The sequence below is a fragment of the Chiloscyllium plagiosum genome, chromosome 26 (genome assembly GCF_004010195.1).
Source record: "Chiloscyllium plagiosum isolate BGI_BamShark_2017 chromosome 26, ASM401019v2, whole genome shotgun sequence".
NCBI lineage: Eukaryota > Metazoa > Chordata > Chondrichthyes > Orectolobiformes > Hemiscylliidae > Chiloscyllium > Chiloscyllium plagiosum.
In genome coordinates, this window is record NC_057735.1 from 13,659,432 (window position 1) to 13,676,152 (window position 16,721).

A 16,721-nucleotide genomic window follows, 5' to 3' on the forward strand; every position below is an offset into this window, starting at 1 on the left:
TCGGTCAAGACACCAGGGATAACTTCCCTAGTTTTCTTTGAAATAGTGCCATGGAATTCTTTGCAGATGCCAATAGAGCAGACAGCATTTTAGTTTAAATTTAATCTGAAAGATTGCACTTCTGATAGTGCAGTACTCCCTCTGTAATACTTTATAGTGGAGCGCTTGCCTAGAAATTTGTGAAGTTTCTGGTGTGGGACTTGAACACAGATTTCTAATTCAAGAGTGCTCTGCATTTGAGCACTGAAATGACAAATATACCAATTAAAATAGTCATAGATTAAGCAACTGTGATAGGAACACAAGCTTTTGCAGCTGCAGCAAATTCATCTTACCTGAATCTTTTAAGGTGCAGACGGAGGACCTGAGGTAGTCTGTATATCATTAGCTGTTTTTGAGCTTCTGTCAGGACGAGGGGCTTTGGCGAGGATTTTCGTCGTTTACCTGAGAGATAATTAGCCAGAATTATATAAAATTCATAGCAAAGAAACAGGACATTTGGCCCAACTGCTCTATGCTGTTGCTTATGTATCACTTTAACTGATATTTTACTGAAACAGACAAAGAGAAGGGTAATCATACTTTCAGTTAAAAGTACTTAAGATCAGATGCACTGGTATACATCACTGTCCTACTTATAGCAATGCTTCACAGCTTAAGTTTGTTCTGTGACAAGGAACGCTTTGTGGTTTTTAAAAGTCCAGACCAAACAGTGTGCTGAGTGGACTGATCCTTCGATGCAAATGTTCAAAAGGTATTTTTGATTTAACAGTAATTGAGAACAATACAATGACAACTAGAAAAATACATGGTAAAAGAAGTATGAATCTGTGTGTTATCTTAAGGTCCCATGAAGTGGCCACAATTTAGTATTTCTCCCAATGCTTCAGTTTGTTGAAGCAGTGAATAGCCATACAGGCCAGAAGAATTCCAAAGATGATCCCTGTCCTTATGAAGTCTTGCCATCTCTGTATGGGCACTTCAAATGCTGTCAGAACCTTTAAACAGGGAAATCATAATTCCTGCTCTTGCTTTCCATTTAGTGATTATCGTTGCTTATGTAAGCATACAGTCAGGACAGGATTGGCTGTGGATAGTCCGGGATCAAGTCTCACTTGCTTTGGAAGTGTGTCATAACATGTCTGAACAGGGCAAGAGGGGCTTATTAAAAACAAAAATTCTAGTCACATCTAAGAATATACTCATTACACAGGTGCAAAAGTCTTGAGTACTTCAAGTCTGGATAGTAAGCATCAGAGAGCTCAACGGAGAGGAAAGCTCACTTAAAAGGAGCACTGCTTACTGTTGCACTGGTCGCAAGCGTAAATCCTTCCTTCCAAAGCCTCTGTTTCTGTAAACTTTGCCAGCATTTCCGTCAGAGTGCATTCTTTAAGCTGAGTAGCACCCTTCTGAAGACAATGATAACGCTCTGGAAACTCCAGTGAAAGATCCCAAAATGGTTCAATGGTGTTGGATTTGTAGTTGCATGTCAGGCACGTGACCTGTAGAAAGGGATAATAATATAAACAGATTTCCCAGAATACTAAAGATGACTGACCCCATAAAATGACTTATGGTTTATAGCACAAATAAGGCCATTCTATCCATCTGTGTCAATTCTCTCTAAAGCATATTTATCCATTATTTCCTGGAAAGGTGCAATCTTGGACTTCACTAGTAAAGGGATTCTATGTTCGCCAACTTTGAAGCAAGCCACTTCCATTATATTTCATTTTCATATGACTTTAAATTGTTGACCACTTCTGAACAATGCTATGGCTAGAGAAAATAGCCTCTCTCTGTTCACCCTTTCAAAATTATTTAAAATTTATTTTAAAGCCGTACCTAAATTTCTTATTCTGGATTAGTGGTGCTGGAAGAGCACAGCAGTTCAGGCAGCATCCAAGGAGCAGCGAAATCGACTTTTCAGGCAAAAGCCTTTCTTAGTCAACAGGTAAAGTCAGAACATGGCTTTCAATTTTAATTTCCAATCTTTGGGATCGACTTGGTGAACCTATTGTCATTTTCTTTCTAGACAGGACAACCAAAACTGAAAACCACTGCTGATCTAACCATTGCTCAGTTTAGTAACAGGAACATAGGACAGGTGGCCATTCAGCCCCTCGAGCCTGTTTCGCCTTTCAACAAGATCACAACTAATCTGTAGCCTAGTTCCATATATCTGCTTTTAGCATATATCCCTCAATACCTTCGCTTAACAAATATCTATCTAGATTTAAAATTAACAGGTTCCACTGCAGTTTGGGGAGCAGAGTTATAAACATCTACTATCCTGTGTGTAGAAGTGCTTCCCAACATCTCTACTGCATTGGCTGGTCCTAATTCTCACTATGTGCCCTAGTTCTAGAATCCTTAACCAGTGGAAATACTTTATCTTTATCCACCCTGTCTTTCCCTGTTAATATCTTGATGGCTTCAATCAGCTCACTTCTTAACCTTTTACATTCTTGAGGAAACAGACCTAATGTGTGTAATCTCGGCTCGGAATTTAACCCGTTGCCTGGATCTGCTCACAGTACCCCAAGTGGAATCTAACAAAGGTTTTGTACAACTGCAGCATAGCTTCTGCATCCTTGTACTTCTGTTCTCTAGATACAAAGGCGAGCATACCATTAAGCTTTCTTGATTATTTTCAGCAACAATTCATGACATTTTAAAGATCTATGCACCTGAACCCACCCTCTCACAAAGTATCTTTCAACATTCACTGTATTTAACTTCATGGTATCTAGAAAGTCACATGCTCCATCCCTTGTCAGTCCAAAATGGATAACCTCACACTTGCTTATAAAGAATTTTATCTGCCACAATTTTGCCCATTCACTATCAATATCCCTTTGTAATTGTACGCTCTCATCTACACTGTCTACAATGCCATTGAACTGTGTGTCATCAGCAAACTTGATATACAACTTTCTATGTCATTAACCAAGTCGTTAATAAATAATGTGAATAATCGGGAGGTTCTAACACAGATTCTTATGGGACTTAAAAACAAACTGTTGGAGAAACTCAACAGGTCAGGAAGCATCTGCAGAGAATAAGCAGAGTTAACGCTTCGGGTCCAACGACCTTTTATAAGACACTTTTTACTTTATCTCCAAGATGAGAGTTCTCCAGCAATTTCTGTTTTTGCTTCAGATTTCCAGCATCCACAGTTCTTTCATTTTTCCCCTTGTGGGACACCACTGGTCACATCTTGCCAATTTGAGGACCTCTCCATTATCCCTCCTTTCTGTTGCTTGCCAACCAATTTTCTAGCCATGTCAATAATTTAGCCTCAATTCTGTTGGTGTCTACCTTGGCTAACAGTCTCTTATGTGGGACTTGATCAAATGCCTTCTCAAAGTCCATATAAACAACGTCCACATATTCACACAAGTCACCTCTTCAAAAAATTCAATAGGGTTTGTCAGGCATGACCTACCTGTGATGGAAATGTGTTGCTGGAAAAGCGCAGCAGGTCAGGCAGCATCTAGGGAACAGGAGAATCGACGTTTCGGGCATTAGCCCTTCTTCAGGAAAACATGACCTACCTGTCATGAATCCATGCTAACTCTCCCCGATTAACTGAATACGAGAGACTCGGTTACCATCCTTAATTATAGATTCGCCACTACAGATGTTAAGCCAACTGGGGTCTGTAATTCCCTGCTTTTCCTCTTTCACCCTTCTTAAAAAGCAGATTGACATGCGCATTCTTCCAAAAAGACAGCTCCTGTATCTAGGGAACTCTGAAAGATTATAGTTAGGGCATCTGCAATGTGCTCTTCCACTCCTTTAACACCAATAGCTAGAAATCATCAGGTCATGGGGATTGTCACACTTTCATTCTGTAATTTCCTCATTAACAATGTTTTACTTACGCTAATTTTATTCACAGTCCCTGTCCCGAATCATTATTAATTTCTTTGTGACTTCTGGCAAGCTAGCCTTCTTTTCTATTGTAAATACTGAGGCAAAGTAATTATTCAAGATGTCTGCTACTTCTCCATAGTCATTGACAATATCCCTTCTTTCAACCCTTTAGTGGGCTAACCTTACTTCTGACCATCCACTTGCCCTTTAACTATAAAATTGCTTTGGATTGATTGTGATGTCCCTTGCAAGTTTGCTTTCATAATCCCTTTTAGTGGTTCTTTCTTATAAGGTGCTTTGTTGCTTTTTGTTTGTACAATCAGTGCTTTGTGCATTTTGTAAGCCCTTTAATTTTACTTTTGCGCCATCCCTTATCTTGCTAGTTTTCCATGTCTGTTTTTCTGCAAAGTGGAGCTTTACCCTCTCAGGGGCATAAGCTGGTTTTGTTTCAGTTTTAAAACCCTAAATTCTGTCACCATTTCCATATGGTTTTATTTACTTGCATTCACACAGTCAGGGACCCACGTCCCAACTCATTTCACAAGGTGAAATGGGAAAAGAACACACCAGACAACTGAGGAATTAAGATACAGGCTACTGTAGGTGATTGAAGGTTAACCAGGGACCGGAGAGTGGTGGAGGTCTTGGGAGTTTAGAAAACATTTCAGCTTGGACAAAGAAAAGCTCAGTTTCTACTGGTATAGTAGAGGGGAAGAGAGAAGATGGGGCAGGCATCCATCAACCATTGGGTGCAAGCTCATGTGGAACTGAAGAAACGTGGAAAGGCAGGATGCTTTGAGACCATAACAATATTTGTAAACAAGAGCAAATACACTGAAATCAATGTAAGCGAAGGAAAGGGATTTACTGCCCAGAATTAGTGCCAAACAGGATGCAGGTGGCAACATTTACTGGAATAAGCCTAACTTGTCACCAGGCATAATAAATGTGCCCAAGTATGTCCAGATACATCTGGTCCGTTTATCACCAAGAGCAGTTTTAGTCAATTTTTGACCGCTGACACATTCAATGTGTGTATTTTTATTGTTTGCATTTGTTTTAGATTAGATTAGATTACTTACAGTGTGAAAACAGGCCCTTTGGCCAAACATGTCCACACCGACCCTCTGAAGAGCAACCCACCCAGACCCATTCCCCTTCACTTACCCCTTCTAACACTGAGCAATTTAGCATGGCCAATTCACCTAACCTGCACATTTTTTATTGGACTGTAGGAGAAAACCCACGCAGACACAGGGAGAACGTGCAAACTCCACACAGACAGTTGCCTGAGGTGGGAATTGAATCCCGGTCTCTGGCGCTGTGAGGCAGCAGTGCTAACCACTGTGCTACCGTGCCACCCATTATTTGCTATAATAATTCTGTCGAAATCATTTACATCATCTAAATTTGTGTCAGAGAATTGAAAAAACGTGGCCAAATGTATTTTCCTCTGTTGTTCCATTTCCACTACACAAACTAACCAAACCGATTACAACACAAATACAGCATTAGTGTCAAGCATTGCCATAAAGCAAGCTCTGGAGTCAGCTCAGGCCCTGACTCATGACTTAACCAACAACACTACAGCCAATGAGACTAACAATGTTGCAGTTTATTATGCAAATTCAGAGAAAGACACAGGCACTATGAGGACAAAGTAACTGAGAATGTTCATATGAAAGGGGTTACTTCTAATTGAGACAACAGTTCATTTACTAATTTAAGTTCATAATTAAATCCCCACCTTGGAATAGCTTAACATGTCTGTGGATAACCTCTTTTAAGGTTCAAGATATCCAGATGATTAACTGACTGACTAATTTGACATTCAAATCTAACCTTGCAATAAATGGTCAGATCTTTAGAGGTCTGCTGCTAAATTCATTTCTTTTTCTCCTTCATTCCTCAGCTGGAGGAGGTCCCTTTCCACCACTGATAACTTGTGTAAACTCAGTCCTGCTGAAGAATATGTAAAAAAAAAGATGTCTCAGGTGACTTGCTCTCCAGCTGAATCTCCCAAGATGAGCACACTGGTACAAGCCCACATCTTGCTGTTCTGAGTCACTACACATACAGACAAAATGATACGCTTTCACTAACAGCATGCACTAACAAACATATTTAAAATATGTCATGACAATTAGTGTACCAGTTTCTTCAGTTTAACACAAAATAAATCCACAAACACTGCCATTTAAATAAACCATATACAAGGCTGGTGCTCGTGAGATTCGGAAAACGTCCATACAGTGCAGGCAAAGATGCACCGAGGCCTGGTACATTGGAGAGACGAAGCAGACGCATGACAATGCATGAATGGACACCACGCAACAATTGCCAGACAGAGGTGTTCCCTTCCAGTCGGGGAACACTTCAGCAGGCAGGGACACTCAGCCTCGGATCTTCAGGTGACCGTCCTCTAAGGTGGACTTCAGGATATGCAACAATGCAGAGTGGTCTAGCAGAAGCTGATAGCCAACTTTGACATCCATGAGAGTGGCCTCAACTGGGACCTGGGGTCCAGGTGACCCCACGACACTATATACACTCTCACACAAGCACACATATACACACCCAGACATGCGCCCCCCACGCTCTCATACTCTCACAGGCTTATACTGTCACACTCATGCACACTACCACACATGCACGCACAAACTCACATTCTCCCAAACACACACACATGGTCCCCCGCACATGCATGCACGCACGCATACACATACACCCCCCCCCACCTATGGGGTGAATTTGCATTTGCAAAATTATATATTCAGGCACATTCTATTTTGCTCAAAAAACACAATCTGTAGGCAATCAATCCATGTGACATGTTGTAAATTCCTACTTTGGAAATAGAACCAGTCTGACTCAAAGACTTCGAGGAGAAAGTGAGGTCTGCAGATGCTGGAGATCAAAGTTGAAACTTTATTGCTGGAACAGCACAGCATATATTCAGGCACATTCTATTTTGCTCAAAAAACACAATCTGTAGGCAGTCAATCCATGTGACATGTTGTAAATTCCTACTTTGGAAATAGAACCAGTCTGACTCAAAGACTTAACAGGAATCTAGGTTTGTTCAATATATTGTAACAGTTGTATGACACTATGATCGTGTGTTATAAATTCTGTCTCCTATGATCCTGCCCCACTCACTACCTGACAAAGGAGCAGCCCTTTGAAAGTTAATACTTCCAAATAAACCTGTTGGACTATAACCTAGTGTTGTATGATTTTTAACTTTGCCCACCCCAGTACAACACTGGCACCTCCTCATCACGGCCACATGAATAAAAGATGAACTGCGGATAAAGTAGTCACTGGACTTGAAACTTTAACTCTGCTTTCTTTCCACAGATGCTGCCAGATCTACTGAGTTTCTCTAGTAATTTGTTACAAATTCAGTGGTACAAATTTAAAAAAAAGCAGATTATGATGGGATGGAAAACTGAAATAAAAAAGAAAATGTGAGAAATAAACTCAGCACAACCTCCTGGGCGTTCTTTTCCTCAGCATTTTCCATTTTAACTTCAGTGGTACAATTGTTTTTTTCCCCACTTCTGCTGTTGAAGACAGTGCCTCATGTGATGACAGTTAACCAAGTATCCATTATTAGGTTGGTAGGACAAACCACTTGTAAGCTGAAAATGTGTTGCTGGAAAAGCGCAGCAGGTCAGGCAGCATCCAAGGAACAGGAGAATCTTCAGGAATGGCTGAAGAAGGGCTTATGCTCGAAACGTCGATTCTCCTGTTCCTTGGATGCTGCCTGACCTGCTGCGCTTTTCCAGCAACACATTTTCAGCTCTGATTTCCAGCATCTGCAGTCCTCACTTTCTCCTCAAACCAGTTGTAATCCCAGTTCTATAATCTTCTGAAGCTTCAAGCTTCACAATCTCTCTAAGGCACTCCTGAAAACCCAACCTCTGACTGAGCATTTGGTTGCCAATCCCAAATTCTCTCATGTGCTCAGCACCAAACTCTTGTTTGATAATGATCCTGTGAAGCACCTTGGGACATTTTTACAACATTAAAGATGAGTCATAGAGATATACAGCATGGAAACAGACCCTTCGGTCTAAACCATCCATGCCAACTAGATATCCCAACCCAATCTAGTCCCACCTGCCAATACCTGGCCCATATCCCTCCAAACCCTTCCTATTCATATACCCATCCAAATGCCTCTTAAATGTTGCAATTGTACCATCCTCCACCACTTCCTCTGGCAGCTCATTCCATACACGCACCACCCTCTGTGTGAAAAAGTTGCCCCTTAGGTCCCTTTTATATCTTTCCCCTCTCACCCTAAACCTATGCCCTCTAGTTCTGGAGTTCATGTTACATAAATGCATATCTCGACAGGTGCCGCACAAGAGAAAAAATGCCCAGATCACATTCTTTGTTGATATTGGGGCCACATACTTTCAAAAAAATGGAACTGAATAAGACTGAATTGTGGAGGGTACAGCATTTATGTGGAAGGGAGGGGTGTCAGTGTGCCGGAGATCAGTGAGTCAGATAGCATTCACGAAGAGACAGCAGGCTAACGTTTCGAGTTGAGATGACTCTTTGTTAGAGCTAAAATGAGCCAATTCTCATTTCTTCCCTTTCTTTTAGCTTTTTATCATGTGCTCCCCTCCCCTCCCATCCCACTTACTGTCCTTTCAAGTCTAGCAGGAGACACACTATTGTTCTGCCATTTTCACATTCCAATCATTTAATCTGCACTATCAACACCTTTTCTCCATCAGCATCCCACACCCCTCTCAAACTACAGCATAAATGCTATCCCCACCACAATTCACTTCAGTTGATGAAAGAGTTATTTAGACTAGAAACATTAGCTTGCTCTCTCCATGGAGGCTGTCTAACCTGCTATGATATCCAGCATTTTTTCTTTTCAGTACAGATTACTGCTTCTGCAGTAATTTGTCCCCATGGAGCTGAATAATAGATGTTTGGGTGCTTTTGCCAAAGAGAACTCAGGGCAACTGTTCCACTGGCTGAGATCATCTAACTCTGTAAACAAGTAAACATGTTTTAATAGATTTGGAGGTGCTGGTGTTGGACTGGGGTGTACAAAGTTAAAAATCACACAACAGCAGGTTGGAGTCCAACAGGTTTAATTGGAAGTACAAGCTTTCGCAGTGCTGCTCCTTCTACCTGATGGAAGCTAATGCTTCCAAATAAACCGGTTGGATTATAACATGGTATTGTGCGATTTTTAACCATGTTTCAACAGCACCTCCTCACTCACCAAGGTAACGAACCTGTGCTTATGACAATGCAATTGAACTCTCCAGTTTGAATACAACTGAGGTTACACCCAGCACTGGTCCAAACAACTGGTTTATAACTGATCACAACCTGTCAGTTAAAAACACCTGTTTGTAGTTGATTGATTTGTGCACTTGACTGCAAGTGCATGGAGCCCTAGTTTGATTAGAGACAAAACAACTGCAGATGCTGGAATTCAAAGTAGATAGGCAAGAGGCTGGAAGAACACAGCAAGCCAGGCAACATTAGGAAGTGGAGAAGTCGCCATTTCGGGTGTAACCCTTCTTCAGGGCTGGGGGAGGTTATAGGGGGTGCTGGGGACTCAATGTTGAGTCCTCCAGACTGTAGGCTGCCCAGGTGGAAGATAAGGTATTGTTCCTCCAATTTGTGGTTTGGTTTGTTGTAGCAATGGAGGAGGCCAAAGGATGGTCATGTTGGAAAGGGAGAGGAAGGAGAATTAAAATGGGCGGAGCTGGGAGGTCCATTCAGCCACTACAGGCCTGGCTCAGATGCTTAGCGACCCATTCCCTAAGTTTATGTTTGGTCTCCCTGATGTCGAGAAGACCACACTGGGAGCACCTGATTGAACTAATCCTCACCCTCAACAACATTTCCTTCAACTCCTCCCATTTCCTCCAAATCCAGGACTGGCCGTGGGCACCCAGCCAAGCCTGCCTCTTTGTCGGGCTATGTTGAACAGTCCCTTTTCAGAACTTACATAGGCACTGTGCCTCAGCTCTTCCACCGTTACAGTAAACTAGGTTGGAAGAGAGGCAGGTGAACCTCTGTCTCACCTGAAAGGACTGTTTGGAGGTGAGGGGGATGGCGTGCCAACAGGTTTTACATCTTTCCTGGATGCAGGCTGAGGAACCAGGGGTTCAGTGGTGGGGGGCGCCTTGGTCGGGAGTGTAGCACTAACCAAGCGATTTCGACCCAAGGAACAGTCCTTGCAGAAGGCAAAGAGGAGTGGGGAGGGAAGATGTTCTTGGTGGTGAGGTCTAATTGGAGTTGGTGGAAGGTTGATGCGTTGGATGCAGAGACTAGTGGAGTGGCAGGTGAGGACAAGGGGGACTTTGTCTTTATTGTGTTTGGAGAGGATTTAAGAGAAGTGGAACAGGGAATGGAGGTGGTGCAGTGGAGGGTTATCTACATGATAGAGGGAGAAAAAGCACGTTGTTCAAAATAGGTGGGCGGCACGGTGGCACAGTGGTTAGCAATGTTGCCTCACAGCACCAGAGACCCAGGTTCAATTCCCGCCTCAGGCAACTGTCTGTGTCGAGTTTGCACATTCTCCCTGTGTCTGCGTGGGTTTCTTCCGGGTGCTCCGGTTTCCTCCCACAGTCCAAAAAAAATGTGCAGGTTAGGTGAATTAGCCATGCTAAATTGCCCGTAGTGTTAGGTAAAGGGTAAATGGGTCTGGGTGGGTTGCTCTTCGGAGGGTCAGTGTGGACTTGTTGGGCCGAAGGGCCTGTTTCCACACTAAGTAATCTAAAAAAAGGTGACATCTGGGATGCTCGGGAGAGGAATGTCTCCTCATCTGAACAGATGTGGCAGAGGCAGAGCAATTGGGAGAACAGAATAGAGTTCTTGCAGGATACTGGGTGGGAGGAGGTGTCGTCCAGGTAGTTACAGGAGTCTGTGGGTTTGTAATAAATGTCTGCCAGGAGACGGTCACCGGAGATGGAAATGGAGAGGTCAAGGAAGGGGAGGGAGGTGTCCGAGATGGACCAAGTGAATTTGAGGGTGGAAGTTGTGGGCGAAGTTGAACTGCTCCAGTTCAGCCTGGGTGCAGAACGCTGCACCGATACAGTCATCGATGTAACGGCGGAAGAGCTGAGGCACAGTGCCTATGTCGGTTCTGAAAAGGGATTGTTCAACATAGCCGACAAAGAGGCAGGCTTGGCTGGGTGCCCACGGCCAGTCTGGATTTGGAGGAAATGGGAGGAGTTGAAGGAAATGTTGTTGAGGGTGAGGATTAGTTCAATGAGGTGGAGGAGGGTATTGGAGGAGTGGGACGGGATGGATCTGTTGGAAAGGAAGAAGCAGAGGGCCTGGACATGTATAAGGACTGCACATCCACAGTGAAGGTAAAGTGCTGGGGGCCGGGGAACTGGAAGTTACTGAGGAGATGGAAGACATAGTTGGTATCGCAGATGTAGGTGGGAAGACCCTGAACCAAGGGGGAAGAGGATGGAGTCAAGGTAGGACAAGATGAGTTCACTGGGGCAGGAGCATGCTGAGACGATGGGATGACCAGGGTAGTTGGGCTTGTGGATCTTGGGGAGCAGGTAGAACTGGACAGTGTGGGGCTGGGGGACTGAATTTGGAGGCAGTGGTGAGGAGAGGACACGGACAGTGCGAGTGATTTTGGCATGATGGGTCATGGTGGGATCGTGGGCAAGGGGGAGATAGGACATGGTGTTGGAGAGTTGGCATTTGGCTTCCACATCATAAGACTACCCCTGCCCCGCCTTTGTCGCCAGACTACCACTGCCTGGCCGCGCATCAGGTACTCCCGATGTGGTTTTCTCTACATCAGGAAGACCAAACGTAAACTTAGGGAATAGTTCGCCGAGCATCTCAGCTGGGCCCGCAGGGGCCAACCAGACCTCCCAATCACCATCCATTTTAAATCCCCTTCCCATTCCCTTTCCAACATGACTATCCTTGGCTTCCTCCAGTGCCACAACGAACCAAACCACAAACTGGAGGAACAACACCTCATCCTCCGCCTGGGCAGCCTACAACTCGGAGGACTCAATATGGAATTCCTCAATTTCAAATAACCTTCATTCCCATTCCCCGACTCCCTCCCTTCCCAGCCCATTCCCTCCTCTCTGCAGCCAACTGGATTCATTCCTCCCACGGACCAACCAGATCTTACCATCTATCTGTCTATCTCCACTTCACCATGCTGGCCCCACCTCCCCTTTTATCTGCAGCTCCCCCTACACCCACCTCCAATCCTGAAGAAGGGTTACACCCAAAACGTCAACTTCTCTACCACCTGATGCTGCCTGGCTTGGTGTGTTCTTCCAGCCTCCTCCCTGTCTACCCTAGTTTGATTAAGCAATCTAATAGCACTTCTCTATTAACAGTGCCAAAAATCAATAAGTACTTCATAATGACTTTTACACAGCAATCAGGTAGGCTCACACATTAATCTTTCCATTTTAAAGGACAAAACGTTATCTACTTTAAAAAAAACCCATGGTTTTCTCTCATGTGACAGTTCCACAGTTGCTGGTTATGTGCTAGTACCTCAACCTAACTTCAGCTGTTCTTCAAAGGAGATTAGACTGAGAAGTTGGAAGGTTCTTGTATAACTGCAAAAGCCAAGCTCAATCTTAACCTAATCCAATTCTGTCACATTGCAAACAGTGATCACTGCACAGTGATGACAAGCAGTGACCAGAATTGACGCTCCTCCTCCTCAAAGAGAGAGAGAGAAATCAAGGACAACTGCATCTCTTTCATTTTATCTAGACTACTGGCGAAATCAGCATGGACTTAAAACCTGGATGCCTCAGTGATATGCTGCTGCCTTTCTCAACTGAAGCTACATTTCACTGACGGGATGCAAGGAAAACAGATACACTCCTATGCTACAATTAGCCTGATGTATCACAGCCCCAGTTCACCTTGGGGACTGACAGGATTTAAATCCAACCTTATCATGCTTGATACAGCAAGCACTAAATTTTCCCAGATGATCACAGCATATTTAAAAATAAGGCTTAAAACGGGAAGGTAAATTTTTTAAAAAATGGTTTGCAGGGGAAATATGGTCAGTAAAAAAGATACCGAGAATCAAAGAACAGGCTTACCATTACGACAAAACAAAGAACAGGATGTACTGAGTAATGACAGTTGGTTATGTTACAGGTTTAAAAGGAGAATTCAGAAACACAAACATTTAAAAGTGACAGATAAGTTGACAAGCTTTGAAAATACCATAGAGAGTTATTTTATTAGTATGATCATAGAATGGGAAAACAAAGAGTTAATTTTGAACCAATACAGATAAATCATTATACCAGAGGGGAACACTGTCTGCAATTTTGGGATTTTACTTCAGCAAGGATGCAAGACAGATTCACTCCTCGAGGTGAGGTGTGGAAAAGAAAAGGTGAAAGACAGTGAGGAACTCAAAACAATTACAACTGCCAGAGCAAGGGTACTGAGAAAATTATTACAACTAAAAGCCTACAAACTCCCACGTCCTGAGACACTTCACCAAAGGGTCTAATAAGTGGCTGTTGAGATAAAAGACACTTTGCTTTTAATCTTGCAGAATTCCCGAGACTTTAAAGTCGTCCCATCAGATGGGAAATAGTGAGTGTAACACTCCTAATTAAGGAAGGAGAAAAATAGTAAGAAACTACAGGTTGGCTAGTCTAATATTGGTCATTGGGAAAAATACAGGAATCTATTGTTAAAGAGGCTATAGCTGAAAATTCTGAATGCAATCAGGCAGAGTCAACATAATTTGGTGGAAGGGAAATCATGTTTGACTAATTTGCTACCAACAATGTGGATAAACAGAACCCCTGGATGCAATTTCCAGCAAGCATTTATAAGGCACCACAGATCTAACTATTCAAAGAAAGATCTCAAGGCCCAGGAGTTAATGTATTAGCTGGGATAGAAAATTGATGAACAGGAAACAAAGAATAAGCATGAATAACTGCCATTTACAGTTTTGCAGAATCTGACAAGAGGGGTGCACAGGAATTTTTTTTAAAATTATTCATTTGTGGGACATGGACATCGATGATTGGCTGGGACCTCAATTACCTACAAAAGTATATCAATTCAGGATGAAGGAACCAAATATCTGGATACTAACTTTTGCTGATGGCACAAAGATAGAGGAAACTAAGTAATGAAGAAGACACAAGGATTCTGCAATGAGATACAAATAGCTTAGGTCTATCAGTGAACATTGGGCAAATGGAGCATAATGTGGGAAAACATGAACTTATCTACTTTGCCTGGAAGAATAGAAAAACAGTACATTATTTAAAGAGAGAGACTGCAGAACTCTAAGGGACAGAGATTAGGGTGTCCAGTTACTTAAATTACAAAAGGTTTGTATGCAGGTACAGCAGGTGATTAGGGCAAATGGAATGCTACTGTCTATTGCAAGGGGAATCTGATGTAAAATTGGGATGCTCTGTGACAATTTAGAGTACACCTTACAGTTTTTGCATCTCAAAGAAAGGACATTTGAAGCAGTTCAGAGACCACTCATTTAATGGATACCTGAGATAAGGACGTTACCATATGAAGAAAATTTGGACAGACTGGGCCTGCACCTGTTGGAGTTTACAAAAACGAGAGGTGATCTTAAAGAAAATCCTGACAGGGTGGATACTGAAAAGATATTTCCCCTTGTGGGAGACACTCGAACTAGGGGACACTAAAAATAAAGGGTTGCTCATCCAAGACTGATGGGGGAAAAATGTCTCACTTCCAAGGGTAGCAAATCTTTGGACATTTTTCTCTCAAGGGGTGCGGAGGTTGGGGGTGGTTGAATATTTTTAAGGCAAAGGTTGACTGATTCCTGACTAACAAAGGATATCATGGGTAGGCAGGAAAGTAGAGTTGAGGCCACAATCAGATCAGCCACTCTATCATTAAACAGTAGTGCAGGCTCAAAGGGACCGAATGGCCTACTCAGGCTCCTAATTTGTTTGTTTGTATGAATATGCTCAAGGAGAAAGTGAGGACTGCAGATGCTGGAGATCAGAGCTGAAAATGTGTTGCTGGAAAAGCGCAGCAGGTCAGACAGCATCCAAGGAACAGGAGAATCGACGTTTCGGGCATAAGCCCTTCTTCAGCGTGTATGAATATGCTATTAATTTAGGATGATCACTGAAAATAACAAAAGCAAGAGCTTGAGTTTTGTTTAATTCCAGAGGATTGATAGATCAGAGAATTTAATTGCCAACCGAATGTATTTTGTAAAACTAAAATATTAAGTTCTTAGTTCAATTATGTAACAGTTAAAGAAATGCCAGTGCAAGAGGAAATTTCAGCCATTTACCGTAGATCAATCTGTACTGTCTAAACCCAAAATTTTCCTTTTCTTTAGTCATGTGCTGTTCATAGTTCCTTCAAAATTCCCCAAGCTGTGCACGGCTCATTTCTCACACTGCACAATCTCTTTAGCATGTACACAACAGCAGACATCTGAAAGCAGTGATACCCAAACTGTTTCCTGCTGAGAGTCCCATTTGAATGCCTCAAATTCTGGGAGAGCACAGAGTGAACAGATTTTTTTATGCATGAGGGAGTACAAGAGTTGTATGGGGAGGGGAGAAATATTTACTTATTCACAGGCGCTTTTTTTGTAGCAATCAGGCCTCAAGCGAGAAGTCTATTAGGACACTCTCACTGACATTAAGAAAAGAAATGCACTTAAAGGGGTCACAGAGCTGTTAGAGATCAGTTTAAACTTAACACCAACCAACCCCAGTTTAAAGAGATCCTTGCACATACAATACAAGGTCTGCTTAAAAGCAAAATACTGTGAATGTTGGAAATCTGCAATAAAAATGCTGGAGAAACTCTAGTCTGGCAACATCTGTGGAGAGAGAAAAGCAACATTTTGGGTCTGGTGTGATTCTTTGGAGCAGACCTGCTCAGTTTCTCCAGCATTTTCTGTTTTTATTTACATGGACTGTTTATTGTCTGCATGGCATTTCTGATAGGTGCACACACACACACCTGGCCCGGCAGCAAAGAGGGAATGTCAATGACATGGTGAAACTTTCTAAACGGCAACTTTTAGTGATCAGCGTTTTGCGACAGAAATTAAGTTATTATTTTCACTTCAACTGAACTTAAGTAAATTACCTTTGTGAAGGTTGGTTAAAAATGTTTCTTCACATTACATTCACTAGTCAGCATTTGAAAAAGTTAGGGGAATGAGGGAAGATTACATTGTTATGGAACTATAGAATAGTTCATCCCAGCATGTCCATGTCAGCTCTCTGCAACAGCAACTCAACCAATGATACTGCTCTGCCCATTCCCCATTGTCCTCTAAATTTCTCCCATCAGGTGCTTATGAATTCCCGTTTGAAAGTGACTATTCAATCCTCCTCCAACAAATACGGATGCAGCACATTCGAGACACTAAACACTCACTCCATGCTGTGTTTTCCTTTTGTTAATCACCTTAAAATCGGTGCCCTCTTGACCCTTCCACCAGTGGGAACAGTTTCTATCTGCAGCTGTCCAGTTACCTTGTGATTTTGAATACTTCTATCAAGTCTCCTTTCCACATCTTTTATCTTAGCCTGCTTGGCACACTTTCCTCATTCCTGAAGGGCTCATGCCCGAAATGTCGATTCTCCTGCTCCTTGGTTGCTGCCTGACCTGCTGCGCTTTTCCAGCAACACATTTTCAGCTCCTTTCCACATCTCTTAAGGCAGCCAATCCCAACTTATCCAATCCATGTATCTGAAGCCTACAAATTCTTACAAAAATATAGTACCTAGAATTAGGCAGAATAACACAATTAAAGGCAAAAACCTAGTCTTATAAAACATTTA

General features: G+C 42.6%; 1 protein-coding gene across 3 annotated transcripts in view; it reads right to left on the reverse strand.

Moving 5' to 3' along the window:
• The window catches only part of LOC122563109 (ubiquitin carboxyl-terminal hydrolase 49-like), a 65,732-nt gene that overhangs the window by 7,612 nt on the left and 41,399 nt on the right, over positions 1-16,721 (reverse strand). For all 3 annotated transcript variants that reach the window (XM_043716549.1, XM_043716546.1, XM_043716547.1), the window contains exons 4-5: positions 1,304-1,502; positions 336-444 (exon numbers count right to left, since the gene is read on the reverse strand). In XM_043716549.1, the coding sequence (XP_043572484.1) occupies positions 336-444; positions 1,304-1,502 (308 nt within the window). The remainder of the gene's footprint in view (positions 1-335; positions 445-1,303; positions 1,503-16,721) is intronic.